Genomic DNA, 20205 nt, shown 5'->3' on the forward strand with positions numbered 1-20205 from the left:
TGAGGGCAGAGCGCACGTTTAAGGGAAACCTTAAGCTTTATTAGCGGATCAGAGCAGGCTCCCTCCCCACCGCCTGCCACGAGCCACAAGGCCAGCCCTGCAGAGCGGAGCACTACAGCTACATATGCTGCTAGGGGCGGCCGCAGCAGCCATACCAACGGATTGCCACCCGGCAGAGCAGCAGCCGCCACTAAAGGTCCCGACGGTCTCGCCCCCACACACCGCCGAGGCAGCTCTAGAAACTGCTGGAACCGCCCGGCGCCCGGCTGCAGTTGGCCAATCACGGCGCCGCCGGGGCTCACGCGGGGCGCCGCTGCCTTGGAAACGCCGCAGAGCCCAGAGCTCACGTTGGGGCCGACGTGCGCGCGCCTCCGCCCCGCTCCCAACCGTCACCCTCTTACGTAATCTCCCACAGTCGCTTCCGGGGATTGGTGGAAAGGCGAGAGCCCGAGTCACACAGCCGCCTCCGCCGGCGCGGCCGCGCGGCGCGCCATTGGCTGGCGCAGCCCGCCAATGAGCATGGAGCTGCTAGATTCAAATCGAGTGGGGCGCGGCAGCGGGCGGTTAGTCTGCGGCAGCCGTCCGTGAGGGGAGCGCGCCGTGCCGTCACCGCCGCCACCGCCCCGCGCCATGGCCCACAAGCAGATCTACTATTCCGACAAGTATTTCGACGAGCAGTACGAGTACCGGTACGAGACCGGGCCGGGGGCGAGGGGGTGCTCCCTGCCGGCCCTTGCTGGGGGTGGCTTGGGCGGGCGCCTCTCCCCGCCGTTGTGGGGAGCGCGGCCCTGGGAGCGGCCCTGCGCCGCCGCCTCCGCGGTGGCCTCCGGCCGGCGGGGAGTGGGGGGGAGCAGCGTTCCGCCTCTGCAGCGCGGGCGCTCGCAGAGATTTTAGCCGGCGGGGCAGGGGGGACGGGGCGCTGGTCTGGGCCCTTCTGGAATGGCCTCCGGTGAGCGGGCAGCGCCAGCCCCACTCAGGGGGCGCCGAAAGGGGAGAGGGGGGTGGGGGCGAAGCCCGCGAGGCCCCCGTGGCGGAGGGCGCTCAGCCCCGGGTGACGAGACTGGGCGGCGGCCGCCGCGTGGCGGTAGCCCCGGCCGCCCCGCTCCTCTGGTGGCGCGACCGCTTGGAGGGCTTGTGCCTCCGAGGCTGCCGCGGGTGCTGCTGCCGCCCCGCTTTGTGCCTCAGCAAAGTGAAGCTGGGCACTCGAGCCCGGGTGCTCAGGAGCCTCCACGGAACTGCGAGTAACGTCCTGTACTGCCTCAGTAACTGATGCTGTTCAAGTTCAGTCCCTGAATTTGCTATTACAAAACAGCTTTTTGCTAACTTCTGTATATAGAAGTACAGTGCCAGTTAATCACTTGACTCTTACTATTAAAGTCACTTTTGATCTCAAAAGCTAGACCGAATACTTGCCTCTGCTTTCTATTAAGTAATAAAAGAACTTGCACATGTGAAAAGCAGGCTTTGTGCTTCCCCTCAGCTGGCAGATCAGGCTTTTAAGTGCAGTTAATGTGTTTCCCAACCACTACCACCTTAATCTCGGAGGGGGGGAGGAGGAGAGAAAATAGATATTTGTGGTTGATAAGATCACTCCTGTTAGTATTTTGCAATCACTCTAAAAGTGCAAAGTTCATATATTTCAAGCCATGTTAGTCTAGTTGCTGATATAACAGCCAGGTGCTGGGGTATATGTACCTCTATACAATAGAGTGATTATAGCATGTGGGGGGATGACTCCTGCATTTCAGGAAGCAGGAATGTGTAATGTTTTGTAGACAGAGTGAATTTCAAAATGTCTTTTGCAATTGATGCATAGTAATCAAATTATTTAGTAGAATCTATTGACACCTGAGGCTAGGGAAGATGTTGGTATTCATAACTGAACTTGCTTACTATCTTTCAATATTGATATGTGCAAGTTTTTTAGTGTCTACCAAGACAGGCATTAAGGTATATAATATGAGATTATTAAACTTCTACAGACATGTGATGCTGCCAAGAGAACTTTCAAAACAAGTACCAAAAACCCATCTAATGTCTGAAGAGGAATGGAGACGACTTGGTGTTCAGCAAAGTCTTGGCTGGGTTCACTATATGATCCATGAGCCAGGTAAGCACAGATGTACAAAGTCTAAAATATCAACTGTTTGGTGCCTGGAACTGAAGGTTCAAGGGTGTAATTGCTTTTGCTCTAGAATCCAGTTGGAATTTCCTACTAGATGTTTAGACTCCTCTTTATCTGCTTGCTACTTTAGCTGCTTGGGAAAGCAGGCAATGTAGCAGCCTTTAGACTAAACTTTCCCTTCTTATTCCCAGAACTGGTCAGGTAAAATGGTAGCCACCTTCTAGGTATCTGCAGTCTCTTAGCAGACAAAACATGCTAGGCTTGATGCTCCTACCTCTGCCTATAGAAATAGGTTTTACTGAGATGTTGAACAGTGTTAATATCTCAGTGATGGCCCCAAACTTCATAAAGCAGCATAACTTTATATCATGAAACTAGTAAGTTTTCACACCCACAAAACCCTAGCAGATGCCCTCCTAAACAAGGTCCTGTGTTAATGTTCTGAAAAGTCTACAGCACAGTTTAAGCTCTAGCTACAGTGCCTGCTAAAAGCTACACTAAAGCCAAAGTCCTTCAATTAATGGGGTGTGAAGCTCTAAAACCTAAGTATAGTGTAATAAAAACAGCCATCCAAGATAACATTGACAAGACTGGCCAAAGGGTAATTTAATTGGTGATGGATGAATCGCAACTAGTCTCACACAGTTCCAAGTTTCCAAAGATCCGAAAGAAACAATTAGCCTAATCTTCCAGTGTTTGCCTTATCTGGACAACTTTGATACTTTGAATGTATTGCCTGGGGCTTTTTTGGAGGAGCTTACGTTATTGACCTGACTTAGTTGTAAGCTGCCTATACTAATGTAACTAAGTGGTTTTTGTTGCTTGACAGTTAGCATGTACCTGACCAGGACAACATCACTAGCTTGTTAGAGCAAGTTACAGTGATAAAGTTCATGAAATAGCCTAGTGTACAGAGACAGAACTAGTACCAAGTCTGATGTATTTCTGTACTTCCTTCCTGTAAATATCTCAAATTAGGGGGTTGCCAAGTTCCAGTATAAAAATTTTGAAAGCATGTTTGGATTCCTAAGGTGTTACTGCAGAGTGGTTCTTGAAATTGTTCCACATGGGGACCTGTCTGTGGACTTAATTTCTTAGTCTGCTTAGTATCTAATAGTAAGCTTCAGTTATTGTTCAAGCTCTCTCGAACAGAAGTTGTCCCTGTAATTGGGACTTAAGGATGGACTAATGCTTTGTTCAATTTTATTTCCACAGAGCCACACATTCTTCTCTTCAGAAGACCTCTTCCAAAGGATGAGCAAAAATGAACTACCTTCTAGAAATCTTCTCCTAAAACTTCTTCTGGAACTTTATGTATATGAGTGTATATATGTTGGTAGTATTCAGTGAATACTTGAAAATGTACAAAACATACATCCATACCTGTGCATGAGCTGTATTATTCACAGCAACAAAGCTCAGTCAAATGCAATTCCAAGTAGGCTGCTATGGTGTTCAAAGATGAATGAAATTTTCTTTACTGTTAATGTAAGTGCCTATTTGACTTTTCATTGAATTTTTGTTTATTATAAAGTTTACATGTTGCATGTTTTGACTAGATGATCACTTGTTACATGTGTTCAGTAACTTTCACACTGAGCTTTTCTGCTAAACAGTGTAGCATGTTTGAATCCAATGGCTCACTTGTTCAGTAGTAGGCATAAAGAAATAAACTCTATTTTTAATGCTCTATAATACCTAAATGTCTAAAGTTTTAATTTGCCAGACAAAATGAGCATCATCTAACATCATGCTGGGGGGGGTACTCACTTGAGGAAAACTTGGGAGAAGCTACTTTGCTCCTCTATGAGAACTGTTTTGCCCTACAGTCTCTAGTTTCTGACCCTCCCCTGAACTTGTCTTAAATCAAGTGGGTTCTGCAACTGCTTCTAGCCAATCTGAACATGAAACTGGCGGTGGTAATCCTCAAGGTATTTAAGCAGGTGACATGCTGTTTAAATTGAGGTAATAGACTAGCTTCTGACATCCAAAAATTATAGGACTCCAGAGTTAAGGTTGATTATAATGCAACTACTCATCCTGCAGTGACTTACATAGAGATAGTTTAAGCTGTTAATTATACTAAACTTTATCAAGCTTTTTACTCCTGCTTGGTTACTTTGCTTGTACTAAACTATCTTCCTGTCTCAAACTTTAATTAGTCTGGGGTTTTAGCCTACCCTTCCACTCTCTTTGCTTTTTTCTTTTTTCTCTGGGAAGCTAAGCTTGTACTGTCTTGCTATGTAGATAATAGTCCTTAGAAGCATAGTCAAAGGGAGTGCTTTTCCTCTAATAAAAGCAGCTGCTGGTAGCAGGACACTATGAACCCAATTGCCTTAAGTATAAAGGGCCATAGCCAGCACAGTAGAAGCTGGATTAGTCCTTATTTAGAAAGTGGTGTGCCAGAACAGGTGAGCTGGTGTGTGTGCTCAATCTAGCATAAAAGTTCAGAGGTGACCTGTTGCACCTGATACATGGTGACCACGGCATACTGGAGCCCTGTAGTAGTAGCCCTACAATCAACTTTCTTTTGAATGGATGCTTCAGTATCACTGTTCAGAATAACTTTGCCCAGTACTGGTGAGACTGTAGCTGCTTCACTTCAAATGCAAGCTTGTGTTAGATCTGTAAAGTTGGGAAGGCCAAGAGAAATGGGTGCATCTTCCTGTCACTTAACCAGTGTGGTATATGCTCTTCCTGTGTAATGTGGGCATGCACTAAAGGGGATGTTACAGTGCCAGGTAAAGGTAAGTGACCTTATGGCCCTGTATCTAGCTGCTATGGCTGGAGGCTGTGGAGATCAGAGCTTTGGGGCTGACATGTTAGTATAACGTTCTGGAGTCTTCATCCTAACCAAGTGTGTTTGTAGCAAAGGTGCTTATGTCAAATTCGATGAGGCAAATAATTCTCATGGTCTTGACTTCAGACTTGCTAGAGGTGCCTGCTGTCTTGGTGGTGTTCCAGGCAGCCCAACCCAGAGAACCACCAGCAGAAACTGCCAGCTTGAGCCTGGCTTTTCTTCAGGCCCTCAGCATCAGGCTCATGGGTGCTGACTGCTGCCGACCCTCTACCGCTGTCGGTCTTTGAAAGACCTGCTGCCGCTCCGCCATCCCTCAGCACAGGGATCACACCAAGGGCTCTGGGCTGCCAAGGGCGCGTTCTTCGCGCGCGTCTCTCCAGCGCAACCGCCGCTTGCGCCTCTCCTGCCCGCTTCCCGCCTGGCCTGCTCCCGCCTCTCCTGCCTGCTTCCCGCCTGGCCCGCCCCCCCCCTCCCGCCTCTCCTGCCTGCTTCCCGCCTGGCCCGCCCCCCCCCCTCCCGCCTCTCCTGCCCCCTTCCCGCCTGGCCCGCCCCCCCCCCCGGCCCGCCCCCGCTCGGCGTCTCCTGCCCCCTTCCCGCCTGGCCCGCTCCCGCCTCTCCTGCCCCCTTCCCGCCCGGCCCGCACCCCCCCCCCGCCTCTCCCCCCCAAGCCGTCGGGCCCCGCGGGGCTGCAGCCCCGCCCCCCGCTCGCGCCCCGCCGCCTGCGCCCCCGCCTCGCGCCCCGCCGGCCGTTGCTGATTGGCGGCGACGTCATCGGCCGGCGCCGGCTCGGGAGCGGGAGCGGAGCGCCGCGGAGCGGGGCGGCGCGAGGGCTGGGGCCGCAGCCCGTCCTCGCCATGTCCTCGGAGCGGCGGCCGGGCGCGGGCCGCGGCGGCGGCGAGGTAAGGGCGGCGGCAGCACCCGCTCCGCTCCCTCCCTCCCTCCCCCCGCCCCGGCCTCTTACGTAACCGGGGGCGGGGAGCCGCCCCCCTCCCTCCCCGCGAGCCGGTACCGCGCTGCGTGCGCGGCTGCCTGGAAGGGCTGGGTCCGGGCGAGCTGAGGTACCGAGACGCGTCTCACTTAGTGCGGAGTGTGGTGGGGGAGCACAGGCACCCCGTCCCTTCAAAGACACAGCCGCGAATCCCAAATAATAAAAATGACGTTGCGTTGCACATGGATTTCCTCATCGGGCTGAGGCGGCCTTAAGTTAGCCGTTAGCCCGAAATCACAGCCGCTTCCTTTAGGACATTGCTTGCTTAGCCAGCGTGGTAGTCCTCGTGCCTTGCTTGCTTGTTCGGTATTGCCTCCCCAGGTTTTTATATATATATGTGTGTGTGTATATATATGTATGTGTATATATAAAAATACACATCTATGTATATATACATAGATGTATATATATATAATATTTATGTACATATCAGGACGGTATTTGTCACTGTTAAAATGGATGTTGTGCGTAGATGGGATCTGCCTGATAACTGTAAGCTCATTGGGCCCTGAATTTATCTGTTGTTTACTTAAGAAGCCTCTTTAAGTGTTTATAACGGATGTGAATGTTGAGCCACCAGAGGGTGCTCTTAGCCTAGTTTATATGCTCAACCGTTGAAATTACTGTTCCTGTATTTTAAAAGGCCTTATGTGTTGTTGTAGGTGTTGAAATGGGCTTTGGCAGGAAGTAAAAAGATCCCGGTTTTCCTGTAGCGTGTTAGTTACCCCAAAGTACATAGCTATAAAAATGACTTGTTGCATGAATTACAGTGAGTAAAACTATACGACACTGTCATGGCCACAGATACATTTTGAGTCTCATTTTGATGTCCCTTCATATAAACCTGTCTGGTTTAAGTCCATGGTAATTGAGAACAAATGGAAAATCAGTATGAATAGATTTGTGATGTGTCAAAAATGTTAGAAGGCTGCCTAATTTAATATTCATTTCACACGAACTCCCTTAAAAATACTAGATTACACAAAGCCATTGTTGTTAAATACTTCCAGAGCTGGATCTTACAGTAATGGTAGTCACATGTTAGGAGTTTTAGTTTATATTGTTAGAATATAAAATAATGATTCTTATTTTGGAGCTCACTGCCTCTTGTGTCAGGCAGGCCTCCGTCATTTTTGTAATGGAGCTCTGTTAGTATTTCATTTTAAAGGTGGGCATTAAAGAAGATAGTTTTGCAGAGCAGTCACATTTCCCTTAGAATTCCTTCTCCCTCTCCCTCCATTTCCTTTCTGTGACCTTTATAGTTTTGCATATTTTGTTAGAAGAGCGCAAACTAACGCTTTCCTAGGATGGTTAAGCTCACCAGGATGAATTATTTTTCACTTATAACATTAATCTCAAAATGCATGTAGCCAAAAAACGTTTTGTTTCTCAGGGCATCAAGTTATCAGCAGAGGTCAAACCGTTTGTTCCCAAACATGCGGCGGTAACTGTGGCATGGTCAGAACCCTCAGCAACATGTGTCTTTCCTAGGTACTTAACTACATGCTACCCATTTGTTCAGGAACCAGCTTTGGATAAGTATGTATTTTTTCTGCATCTTATTTCTTGGGGCGTTTTTACCTTTCCAGTTTCTGACACTGAATACCAAGTTGAAGCTGTGACACGTTAATATTCTAATTGTAGAAATGCTTGTTCATTGTCTGCAGGATTTCGGTTTTTGCATTTCTGTTCTTCGGGCATACATCTGGTACTGAGTCTCTTGCTCACGAGGGCCTGTATTGTTACTGAGCGTTAAGGAGAATAAGGGAAGTCGTGTTGGTCTGTAGCGACTGATCTGGCTATTTCATGTTTGGGAAGGAGTTAAATCCAGTCCTTGGGTGACAGAACAGTTGTTATGACAAGACTGGGATAAATACAGTTGCGTAAAAGGAGGAGGAAGATCCTCCAAGAAGGTTCCTCTTACTATATAACATTTAAATAACGTATGGGATTTTTCCTGGATCTTCTTCCCCTCTCATTCCCTCATACCGCACAGCAAAGGCAATTTCATTAAGAATGTTACGGGTTTCTAAATTTTTTTTCTTACGAGGCCTAGAAACAGGCCTTCAGTATAGATTTATAAATGTATTGTTGCATCTAGAAATAAAGTCTACATATCAGGATAGGAAATAACTCAGTTTTGTAAGAACCTTGTCATGTTCCATAATTCAGCAGAACGCTAAACAATGGATTAGTGTTGCAATTATTGCAAAATTATTGCAGTGTCCTAAGAAATTCAGTTAGACCCTTAGAGAACACATTCCTTGTAAGCTTTCTTAGTACCTCAACCATTTTATACTGCAGGGAGTCTCAGTATTTTCAACCCATTTTGGTTTGTAATTTAAATTTAACACTGAGGTGAGTATGGCCCGATCTACGGTATTTCTTAACATTGAAAAAATCCAGCAGACAGCAGCAGTATTCCTGTGGACTTTTTGCCTTGCTGGGGTTGACCATAGTTACCATCTTAACTCAGATGTGTTATTTTTCTTCTCTGCATGTAAATTATGATAATAAAAGTTGCTTTGACTTCAGTCTATCAGAAATTAAACAGACAATAAGAAATGTGTTATCTGAAGTCTCTCCTTCTGATAAGGATGTTTTTCTGTTTTCATTATCTACCCAAGGTTACAGTAAACTGTTATAAAAATTAGATGCAACTTTTTCAAGTTGAGAAATTTTCTTCCTCCCTAATCAAATTTGCATCTCAGTATACAGTTTCTGCAGAAAGTGTAGGTGGAAATCGGAAGAGGACTTTGAGTATACTTTTAAAGAAAAAGGCATGCTGCAGACATGTTGTATTTTCATAAACTGTGATGGCTAAGTTCAGTTCTGATTTTGGCTGTTTTATCATCCTGTATTGTAATTCGTACATGCCTCATACCCTGTATAGCGTGCTATACTCTTACTTTGTTATTGAGACATTTTAAGACAGGTTTTAGTATTTAAAATTTCTGTTTTTCCAGTCAAATATGTAATGCATGCCGTGTAGTTATACTGTGCTTTGGGTTTGTTTCACAAGAAAAAAGCCTACCAAAAATAGGTAGAAAGAATGTTGGTATCCCTACATAGAAATGGGGCTTGCAACTATAATACAGACTAGCTTTGAAACTTGGAAATAGGTTTTCAGATAACATCTGTATTTTTAAATATTAACTAAAATACATGTTTTCTCCAAAATAGAATTGAAGTATTATTAAAAGTAGTCTATAACAATGAGTGAATACTTAATTTAAATAACATGGAATACTTTTCTTTTGAAGTATGGCCTTATTGTTAAACAAATTCCTCAGCTAAAGAATGACGTGTTTATCTAGACAATGAGTATATGCTGAAAGTTTGTCCCATGACTTCTCATGTCTTTCTCAATGTCCCTCACATAGCATTGTGGGAGATCCTACGCTCGGTGAATACTCCAGCTGCTCTTATTCGCCTGATGTTTCAAGTGTATATCCAGTACCAAGCTCACAATATCATTCTAACAACTCTACATACTATAATAGTTCTGGAAGAGTCAGTGAATCTGCTGAACGAACATATCCAGTCAGACCAGAAAGTAGGAACGTTTCAAAGGTAAGCAAATATACTATTTCAAAAAATTAAAGTTAAGACATTCGTATTTTAAGTCAGTCTTTCTAAATGTTGTGTTCATTTTTGAAGTGAATAATCACTTTCTGTTCTTGTAGCAATAATGAGTGGCATTTTGAAAGGATGGTAGTATTAACACATTCAGCTTTAGATTTCAAAGATGTTTATGGAATTCTATAATTCAGGCGAATACAGTTTTTCAAGCAGTATATTTGAAAAATGAGGGGCCTGTATTTTTTTTCTCAGAAAGTAGCATGGGGGAAAAAAATAACCATGTATTTGTGAACTGTGCTTTACCTCATTCATTGTCTGGGCTTTTTCAGAGCCTCGTGTCAGCCGCCATGACCTGAGTTAGAGAGACCCAATGGCTGTAATCAGCTAAGCAGCTGATTAGTGATACAGACCACATTTATCAGTGAAGGAATTCCACCTGCTACAGGTGGAAAACAATCCACAGGCGAGAAGAAACTCATGCTGGAGTGCAGAGGGAAGAAGGGTTAGTGTTAGACATGTTCTCCTTCAATCAAAAGGAAAAAGGAAAACAGATGTTTAATAAACATCTTGTGTGATTTTGTGTGTGTCCATTTGAGGATAAGTTCCCTGAAACTTAGATAAAATTTTCAAACAAAAAATAGACAAGCTACTCCAAATTTTAAAATCAGAAAAAAAAAATCAGGTGTATTATTAAGCCATTTCCCTCTGTGTTTGGACACTGCGAGTCTTTGATTATACACAATGAGAACAGCCTTACAAATTAAAGTCATCTGTACTCCAGTCACATCCTTCTGGGTGGACCTTATTCCCTAGGCAGAGACCTGATATCTTTGCTGTGGTCAGGCATGTGTAGAGGAACTGCAAGATCAGATCCTAAGCATGCGTTAACAGGTATGTTAAGATACAAAGGCTAGAGACGTAAAATCAGCGTTTTTAGTGCTGAGAGAAAAGTTAAACAGTGAAGCCATGTGGCTCACAGTGCAGGTGAGGTATATTAAGAAATTTAATTTAACTTCTGGGAGGAGTTCTCTGATCTATATAGGGCTGGGCTGAGTGCTGTTGAATGGTCTTTTTGGCACTGTTTCATGTTCATTTATTTCTTTGTGAGCTTTAAGAGAGAACTGACCTGTGTGTCTTTGCATCAATATGAGCACATCTTGTAAGGCCTTAACACGTTGACTTTGGAGGTCAGAAAATATCTCTTCCCCCCACCCAAGAAAAAAGTATTTGCACCAGATGTACTTAGTCCAGTATCCTGTAATCAGAAAAAGTTATGCCACTCTTTTGTGTTGGCATGAGTGCATACCTAGTGCTTTTTTCCTGCCTGTTTAGACCACACTGGTTTCTGAGCCTAACTCTGGCAAGGTAAATGCCAGAGAGAATGGTGAGAATCACAAGGCTTCAGGATTTGTGTGAATACGTTTGCTTTACTGGCATCACGTAGGTGCTTCTTTTCAAATTACTTTCTGGCTGCTCGAAGTCTTTTGGATGTTGCTGGCACATCAGTCTTGTCTGGTTTTGCCCATGGTACGATGATTAGTCGAAGGCTTGGAATGCTTAAAAGATTTTAGCCCTTTTCTAAATGAAACTCAGTTTTAGAAAGTCAGACTGGATGATTTAGGACCAGGTTTAGGTTTTAAACTATTGGAAATACTCCAGTTACTTTTAATGAGATCTTGAAAGTACAGTTGTCTAGAAACATAAGGGTTAGATCCATCTTGCTTACACTGCAGTATATGCTAAAAGTAACACAGTTAACCAAATGTTAACAGGATTCAATAACAAATCTCTAACTGGCTGTTCCTCTGACTTTTTAATTGGTTATTGATGGTTATGGTGTATTAACTGTTTCCGGTGTATTAACTTAAAGTTCAAACTCCAGATGCACAGTTAGTTAACTATAACTAAAGTTATACTAGGGCAAATTTGATGATTTGACAAAGCTCAAGTAAAATCAACTAAGTATGTCGCAAATATTTGCAGCAGAGGAGGTCGAAAGAGGGTGAGAAAAAATTAGACAAGAAAAGGCATGATGGAGATGACTCTTCCGGCAGAATTGTGAACAGGACTTCTTTCCAGACCTCTGCATGCAGCAGAGATTCCATGAAACCAGGTACAAATGTGCTGTTTGGTTACAAATATATAGAGTAGATGCAAAGTAGTTGATTGTGCTATAACCTCCAGTTTGTGACCATGTTTCTAAATCTGTAATAGTTAAGGAGTAGTTTTTTGTCCAGGTAACTTTTTGACAGAAAACGATGACTTACCCTTTTTGCTGGTTCTCCAGGTTCATGTAAACTGATACAAAGAATTTCCTAAGCAAGCACCTGAATTTACAATTGCTGTGGATTCAGTGTTGTTTATGCGTCTTGATTATAATAGCTACTTTTTTTTTTGTTTTTAATGTTAAGCAAGTGTAGCCATAGTTCTTGTGACAATTACTGTGGCTATGTCAATTGGTGTTCTACAAGACATACATAGAACTGATCACAGGCAAGTTCCGTTGTTTTGACTTTGTATACTTTATTCAGACAGGTTCAATAAAGTGACAAACAAGAAGTCAACACAAACTCCAAAAAGAGAGAGTCTTCCTGTACCTGCTGTGGAAGCTCCTGCTTTGGATTTCTCCAAGTCACAGAGTTTGGGAAGCAGTGAGGTATTGGATGTACAGTGTAGAAGCAGATCAGTATGTTCAGCGGAAAATAATGTTACGTGCCTTAGTCAACCACTGAAGACACAGATGTCTCCTTTGTTCAACACAGAGGTTAGCTGATGCTTTCATGTTGTGGAGCTCATAAAAACAGAACTTGTATAAAGTTCAAGAAGTTATTTTTGCATTCAGTATGGTAATTTAATACTTGCTTAAGTAGCTTGTAAGGAAGTTTCATAGCCTGAGGTTTTACGGTTCTTTTTGTTAATGGTGGTGCCAGTGCTCGCCATCTCCTCTTTTACTCTTTCTCACTATTCTTTCCCTGACTATGCTGGCAGTAGATGGGGAAAAGCCATGTACTGTTAGAATGTAGATTGGTACTGCTATGATCTAGACTTCTAGCTTGCCTATACAGAGCACATACATTCCTGGAGGTTTCTTAATGGCTTTTTGCTTTATTTCTCTCCTGGAGATAATAAGTAAGCAGCCATTTATTCAGCAGTTTTAACAGATTAAGAAAAGGAATCTGGTGTCTGTAATATTGTTCTTAATTGTTGTGTGCTAAAGGATAAAAATAAGAAGCTGAATTCCTGAAGGAGGGAAGAAAATATTGTTAAGACGTATGGGTTGCTTAGCTTAATTTTTCTTGTTGATTTCTTTGTTTCCCTAGTTGTTAGTAAATACAATACTGATGCATTCAGCAGCATGTCAGATGTATTAAATCAGTTTTCAACAGTGATTAAAGATGATCCTTCTGTTTGAAGGATCCAAATAGCATAATTTTTCCAGTTTTTGCCTTTCAGTGGAAATGCCTGTGATGGAGAAAATACCTTGTTGCTGACACTGTAATTTCTTTTTTCATTGCTAGTTTGAATTTGCTGATGGACTTTGTTTTTAATGTTTTTAGAAAATTAAAACTTTCTTGTTTGTTCTTAGAATTATTGTTTGGACGCTGTTGTGAAATATAAGCAGACATCATCTTGCTTGTATTGCAGTAGACAGGCATCTGCTTGCATTTTGTGTTATAGGGTCCAAATAGTTCCAATAAGAAGAACAACAAAAATACTGGGCTACAAAATTTCCTACACCTTGATCTGTGCTTGGATTGGGATCTTTTTTTAATGTTTCATTCAATTTAGAGCAGTGCTTATATTGCTATTTTTATGATATCTGACCATCTATTTTATAGGAAGATGTTTCTATGCAAAGCAAAGCTCCATCAAAAACTTTAGATGAAACAGTAGCCAGCTTAATTCCCTCTTCATTTGATGGTAGAGGTAAGTACTACAGACACAAATTATTTCCTTGTGTTTGAACTATTTGCGTCTTATTAATTTGGAAAAATAAAGTATTTGCAGGAGCCGTTGAACAATAATATAAACAAGGAATTAAACAGTAAGCTCATTATAAAACAAACAAAAAAACACAACCCCAACCCTTCTCTAGGGGCCTTTTAGTAAAGCAGGATGGCTGTATCTCTTTCTTTACAATGCCACAGTGATTTGAATGGGTTTTGTAATTTGTAACATTTGTAAAATTTTTTAATTTAACGCTTTTCAAAATACAAACAGATAATCATGAAAGGAATTCAAGTGAGAAGTCATTTAAGGTTAATCTTCAAGAGCAATGCCAAAAATATCTTGGAAGCAAATATTTGAATGAATCCAAATTTTCTTGTATTTTCATTAATATGCATGTTGATCATGTGCTGTGTAGTGTGCACTGTGTTGATGGCTTTGATCAATTTTAAGTGATACAAAGCTTTATCAGTTTCTTTCAAATGAGATAATCACTTGCAGCTCACTCTTACTTATAGATTTCATTAGCAGATCAGAACTGTGATTGTCCTATTTTTCTCTGTGGTCTCATTGGTGCTCAAGGGCAAATGTTGCTGTGGTTGCCTCCTGTGTTGATCATGAGGAGAGAGAGTAATGCTGATTAATGTAGTGGAAGTCTATTGAGTCATTTTCAATTTTTTTCAGGAATAAACAAGAGGTAAATATTTGATCAGTCTGGGTAAGCAGATTTACTTTAAATAGCTGATGGTCTAGTAGGTACATGTTTTTATTCTGTGGCATATGTTATTTTTGTCACACCTTTTAATAAAGATTATTGCAGTGGAGTACTGTGATATTCCACATTAGTGCCGAAATGTCCTATTTGTTGTTTTTGCTTACCTGGTTTATGGCTGTGATGATGCAGAGGTTTGTGGGTTTTTTTTTTTTAATAGCCACAAAAATTTCAAGTGGCTAGTTTCAGGTAAGTATTTAGATGTAATTGAGTTACCTAAGTCCCAAATTGTGTGAATTGTCAGCAAGACTCCTTCCTGCAATCATCAAATATGTTGTGCACTGAAGTTGTCTACATGCTTGTCACTGTACTTCTGTGCATGCACAGAACTGCACCACTCTGAACAGTTCAGTGCTTATCTTCCCTCTGAATCCTGCAATAAGGATTCAGAAATGACAGGCTGATCTGCTTAAGTTGCTTGAAAGGCCTACTAAAGATGAGTTTTTTCCAGAAATTTTGAGGTCATTTGATAACATTTTTTCCCCAAATGCTGTCCTCCTCAGTTCTTATTCCCCAGAATAAAATAGTTGCAGTATTTATTTGCTCAGTAAAGTTTCTCTCGTTCTTAAAGAAGAATTTAGATTTTGCTCAGTATCTGTTGTGTGTTAAGAATATTTACAAGATGAATGAAGTATGAATTCTTGCAAAATACTGATATCTCTGAATGGTAGTGTGGATGAAACTCTTGCGTGCTAAAGCACAGAAGAAAACCTTTCAGCTCTTTCAGCTTGTATATTCTAGAAAGCCCTCTGGAGAAATGAAACGTGCAAGTGAGCATCTTATTTCACTCTTTATGAGGAGAGAACATGGCTCTGTACTATACCTGATTCATTGATTACTGATCCCTTGCTTCTGAATCCCTGAGAAATATTTTTGTGACATCTTTGCATATCTCTCTTTATGAAACAGCGCTTCCTCAAACATCCGCAGATGGTTCTGCTCAGGCACATGTGTCTTGGGCCATGGTTCTTTCACAGCCTCCAAAGAAAACTGTGTCATCACCAGCATCTGAAGGTCTTTCCAGAAGCAAAGGGAAGCAGGATAGTCAGGGAAAGGTACTTGAGAATTGTCTGCTCTAAACTCATTTCTGTTATTGTTTAATGATGTCTCTTGACATGATGCATTGCCATTTTTTCTAGACTCCGTACATAGTGTCCACTTCTCATGTGGCTTTTAAGAATTAATTAAAATTACCTTGTATCTATTAGAACATTTTTCTTTGTGTAGTTAAAAAGAAGAACAAGACAGTGCAGCTCCAGCAACACTAACTTCCAAAATAGCTGATTTGAATAGATTACTTCTAAGCTGGACTTTTTTCAAATTTCTGACTTCAGAATCGGACAGGAAACACGGAAATCTAGTCTAATTATGGATGGATATTTCCTACAGAAATCTCAGTAGTGCAGATACATTCTGATAACTGTGCAATGCTCTTCAAGTGAAGAGTTCTTACAATACCTCTGAATTTATGATAGGTCTTGAATTCACCTTGTCCGCTTGGTATTCTAGCGTAGGTTAACTAAGATATGATTTAGTAGTACAAGTTTGGTCATTGTGAATATTTGAATTTGTTTTTACTTTTATTTTCATGTTGAAATAAATCAATGTGTAACAGTCACTCCCCATGTTTTTTGTCAACAGTCAGAAACAAGAAATGATGCCAGTGAAACTGAGCCTGAAGAAGGGTCGGAAAAGAAGAAAAAGAAGAAGAAAAAGAAAAAGAAACCTAAATCATCCACTGAAGTAGAGAAGCCTCAAAATGAAACTACTACAGTACAGGAACCACCAAGGATTGAGGTACAGTGGACAGGTGGTTTTTCTTGTGGTTGTTTTTATTGTTGTTTCAAGTGTAACGTGTGTAGCGGAAGGCCAAATGTTAACCCAGCTTTCAACATATTCAAGCTCAGATCTCTTTTGTGGAGGAGCTGTTTCAGTTAAGATGTTTGTCATCAGAACTTTGTCAGAACTTACAGGTAAGGAAGAGACATACCTTTTGATTTACCAAGGATTGAATGAGCACAGAGGAGGGCAGGAGAGACAAATGGAAAGCACAGTCAGAAAAGACTTGGGAGCAAATTTGGAATGATGGATCTAAGTGTCCGGATGTTAACAGGTTCCAATAAAAAGCAATTTAATATACTGGGTACCATAGTGATGCCATGGTTTTAAAGATTGTGGTACTAGTATCATTTCAAATCTCGAAGTAATTTTTATGAAGCAGAGTTGTTACTGATTGTTTACACCCCTGATTGGAGGGTTGTAGTCACTAATTGCAGATTTTTTTCAAATTCACTCAGTCATAGCATGTGTACTAGTATTTTGACACTTGTGTATCAGTATCATGAATGCTTTACTCTCCCACATTAGAGAATTGTTGTATGGTCTGTGGTTAGGTCTCTCTGTTCTGGTCTTATAGCCTGCTATGATGGAGTGACTGTCTGGATAGATGAGGGGAGAGCAGTGGATGTTGCCTACCTTGACCTCAGTACGGCTTTTGACACTGTCTCCCATAACATCCTCGTAGGCAAGCTCAGGAAGCGTGGGCTAGATGAGCAGAGAGTGAGGTGGATTGAGAACTGGCTGAAAGGCAGAGCTCAGAGGGTTGTGATCAGTGGTGCGAAGTCTGGTTGGAGGCCAGTAACTAGTGGTGTCCCCCAGGGGTCAATACTGGCTCCAGTCCTGTTCAACTTATTCGTCAGTGACCTGGAGGAAGGCACAGAGCGCACCCTCAGCAAGTTTGTTGGTGATACAAAACTGGGAGGAGTGGCTGATAGACCAGAGGGCTGCGCTGCCATTCAGAGGGACCTGGACAGGCTGGAGAGCTGCGCAGAGAGGAACCTCATGAAGTTCCATAAAGGGAGGTGCAGAGTCCTGCCCCTAGGGAGGAATAACATGTACCAGTTACAGGGTGGGAGCTGACCTGCTGGAAAGCAGCTCTGCGGAGGAGGACCTAGGGGTCCTTGTGGACAGCAAGTTGACCATGAGCCAGCAATGTGTCCTTGTGGCCAAGAAGGCCAATGGTATCCTGGGCAGCATTAGGAAGAGCATTGCCAGCAGGTCGAGGGAGGTGATCCTTCTACTCTGCTCAGCCCTGGTTAGGCCACACCTGGAGTGCTGTGTCCAGTGCTGGGCTCCTCAGTTATAAGAGAGATGTGGAACTACTAGAGCGAGTCTAACGAAGGTCCAGTAAGATCATTAAAGGACTGGAGCATCTCTCATATGAGGAAAGGCTGAGAGAGCTGGGTCTGTTCAGCCTGGAGAAGAGCAGACCGCGGCGGGGGATCTTATCAATGTGTTTAAATATCTGAAGGGAGGGTGTAAAGAGGATGGGGCCAGACACACTGGTGCCTGGTGGCAGGACAAAAGGCAACAGGCACAAACTGAAACACAGACAGTTCCATCTGAACATGAGGAAAAACTTCTTTACTGTGACGGTGACTGAGCACTGGAACAGGTTACCAGAGAGGCTGTGGAGTCTCCTTTTCTGGAGATACTCAAAACCTGCCTGGATGCGATCCTGTGCAACGTGCTCTAGGTGACCCTAGTTGAGCAGGGGGGTTAGACTAGATGATCTCCAGAGGTCTCTTCCAACCTCAACCATTCTGTGATTCTGTGGTTTAACAATGCTTCATTGAAAGCACTGTATTATATGGCACTATGTATATGTGTTGATTTGTATGTCTGATCTAGCATACATAATGTTCAGTCTGTGGAATGGCAGTGTAAAGGAGCCTTCCTTGCTGGCTTCTGCTCTGTACATTTTAGTATAGAATATATGGCAGAGTTGTGGCTATACATTTTTTCATTGTACTGTTCATTGTCCTGGAAGGGCAAGAGAAATGTCTGTTAACAGACCTGTTCATTATTGAATTGTAGGTAGAATCAGAGATCTGCAGGTGCTTTCCTGCAGGACAGCATCCTCATTTTTACTATATGCCATGATACAGTATCTGAGCTATGAATGGCTTATTACCCAAACAGAAAGAGAATAGCAGAAATCATGGAAAATATTAGGAAGATAAGGGAACTGTTAGAGAGAAAAATGGAAAAAAACCCTCTGTTGGATCGTAATAGAGGATACGCGCATTGCACCAAAATCCATGAAGTGGATGCAACATCTATTGTGGCAGCGGGGAACAGCTTTCAAGAGCTCCTGCTTTGCTGGGAGTGCTCATCAGTGTGAAAAAGGACTGAAGTGCTTGTATGATACTCTTGAAATAGAAGAGCATAAGAAGATTGTACGCATGGAGTTTCTTGGGATGTAGGAGACTTAAGGAAGTTCTGCTCTGTGCAGAAGTTTACCAGACCAATAAATTGGATTGCTTGCTAGTTTTATAAAAATCACTGATTTATAGAACCTGTTAAGGAGCATAAAGTGATGCATGTGGGGAAAAGTAATCCTGTCTGTATGTACACAGTGATGGCTCTGAACTGGGTATTTTCCTTCAAGAAAGAGGTTTTGAAATTGAAATTGAAATTGATAATCAGGTCAGTGCTGGTAGTACTGATCAAACAGGCAAACGGTATTAGGAATTTTTAGGAAAGAAAAGAAAATAGAAAACATTATGACCACATAAAAATCCAGGACATGCCTGATCTAAATAAAGTATGGATTCTGTTTTCTTGTCTGTTCTCCACTCCTTAAAATTATATATATGCACACATACACTAAAAAAGATCCAGGAAAGGCTCCAGAAATGATCAAAGGTGTGAAACACTTTCCATATGGGGAAAGACTGAATAAACTAGGACTTCTCAGTCTGTAAAACAGATGACTAAGAGGGAATCAGAAGTGACAAGAAAGTAAAAATAAGTTATTTGCTTTTTCTTGTAATTTTGTTTGATGTCCTCTGGTTGTTACAGGTGATGAGAACAAATGAAAGGTGATGTTATGCCACACTGGATACTATATTTTAGATATTTTATTTTAGCTATTTACTTTATTACAGGATGTTGCAAATGCTGGAAATTTATGTGAATTTAAAAAGTGATTGGGCAAGCTGAAATAAAAATGTATTCCACTGAGGGCTTTTTGAATCCAGATATTACCTCTGGTTCAAGAAGTCCCTAAGCCAGAAGAGTGTGTTTGTAAATTTATTTTCCCTTTCTTCACTTTTCTTTTGGTATACTTACCAGCTTCTCTCAAAAGTGGGATATTGATTTAAGGTATGACTGCTCTGGCTCAGTATGTCTGTTCTTACAGGAGACTCTATTAGCATGGGCTATTTAAATTAAGATTGTAGACTCCAGAAGAAGCATTGTTATGTTCAGCAGTATTGTATCACAGCTAAAAAGTGCAAGGAGAAACAATCAAACAAGAACAACTCTGGTAGATCAGGGTCATTGCTGACTGAAGTAGTGAGCTACCCTGGACACAAGGTGGCCAGTGCAGAGCAAGCTCCAGCTGTCTGTACCAGTGATTTAGTTAATCCATGATCTGGATAATGTATCCACTGCTAGTAAAATTTACTCATGTATCCAAGTGTACCTAATCACTTGACTGATTTCTCTGTATTTCTGTTTCTACAGTATTTCAATACTATAGTCAAGAGTTATGATCCTTTTGCCTGTTCTTTCGTTCTTCACCATTCACATGTTTAAGATGAGATTGTGCAGCTGGAGACTGTACTAGAAAAAGATGGGAAGTGGTTTACAAGGCTTTTAAACGATCTGAAAAACACTCCTTTAGGAGCCATTTAAGTCTGATTATTTGCATCAGATGACAGCAATAACAAGCGGCTGTTGGAAGCATTTTTTAATAACTCTTTCATACCTGAATTAGCTCTTGCTGCCTCATAGGTGACTCTTAATCATTGTAGTGCTGATTACAGTTGGTGGCAGACTCAGCTGCATGAGTTTTTGTATAGTAAAACAAATTACAATGAGTGTTTGATAAGGAGCAAGGAGAAAAACATTTAAACATAGGAAAACTCAGTTTTAGGAATTTGAACTTGATAGTTCTTATAAAAAGAATATCTTATATTTTATTT

At 42.2% G+C, this 20205-nt stretch overlaps 2 protein-coding genes across 7 annotated transcripts in view; both read left to right on the forward strand.

Annotated features, from left to right (window-relative positions):
- Nucleotides 1–514: 514 nt before the first annotated feature.
- Nucleotides 515–3822, forward strand: LOC135324797 (cyclin-dependent kinases regulatory subunit 2). The gene is made up of 3 exons (XM_064501718.1): nucleotides 515–689; nucleotides 1983–2110; nucleotides 3341–3822. The coding sequence occupies exons 1-3, from the start codon at nucleotides 631–633 to the stop codon at nucleotides 3391–3393; spliced, it is 240 nt and encodes a 79-aa protein (XP_064357788.1). The 5' UTR covers nucleotides 515–630; the 3' UTR covers nucleotides 3394–3822.
- Nucleotides 3823–5674: 1852 nt separating this feature from the next.
- The window catches only part of LOC135324676 (selenocysteine insertion sequence-binding protein 2-like), a 34479-nt gene continuing 19948 nt past the window's right edge, over nucleotides 5675–20205 (forward strand). For 4 of the 6 annotated variants that reach the window (XR_010385965.1, XM_064501410.1, XM_064501409.1 and 1 more), the window contains exons 1-8: nucleotides 5675–5824; nucleotides 7307–7452; nucleotides 9297–9486; nucleotides 11479–11608; nucleotides 12027–12259; nucleotides 13335–13422; nucleotides 15125–15270; nucleotides 15857–16012. Coding sequence is in view for 5 of the 6 variants with exons in the window: in XM_064501410.1 (XP_064357480.1) it covers nucleotides 5780–5824; nucleotides 7307–7452; nucleotides 9297–9486; nucleotides 11479–11608; nucleotides 12027–12259; nucleotides 13335–13422; nucleotides 15125–15270; nucleotides 15857–16012 (1134 nt within the window). In the remaining variant the exon portion in view is untranslated. The remainder of the gene's footprint in view (nucleotides 5825–7306; nucleotides 7453–9296; nucleotides 9487–11478; nucleotides 11609–12026; nucleotides 12260–13334; nucleotides 13423–15124; nucleotides 15271–15856; nucleotides 16013–20205) is intronic. The other 2 variants (XM_064501411.1, XM_064501412.1) reach the window with 2 other exon arrangements.

Source organism: Dromaius novaehollandiae, chromosome Z, assembly GCF_036370855.1.
Source record: "Dromaius novaehollandiae isolate bDroNov1 chromosome Z, bDroNov1.hap1, whole genome shotgun sequence".
NCBI lineage: Eukaryota > Metazoa > Chordata > Aves > Casuariiformes > Dromaiidae > Dromaius > Dromaius novaehollandiae.

Bases quoted from the DNA above. Each gene is read 5' to 3' on its own strand.
- LOC135324797 (XM_064501718.1), top strand. From the start codon at position 631: ATGGCCCACAAGCAGATCTACTATTCCGACAAGTATTTCGACGAGCAG. The intron at 690-1,982 runs GTACGAGACCGG...AAACTTCTACAG, and splicing joins GACGAGCAGTACGAGTACCG to ACATGTGATGCTGCCAAGAG. The intron at 2,111-3,340 runs GTAAGCACAGAT...TTATTTCCACAG, and splicing joins CTATATGATCCATGAGCCAG to AGCCACACATTCTTCTCTTC.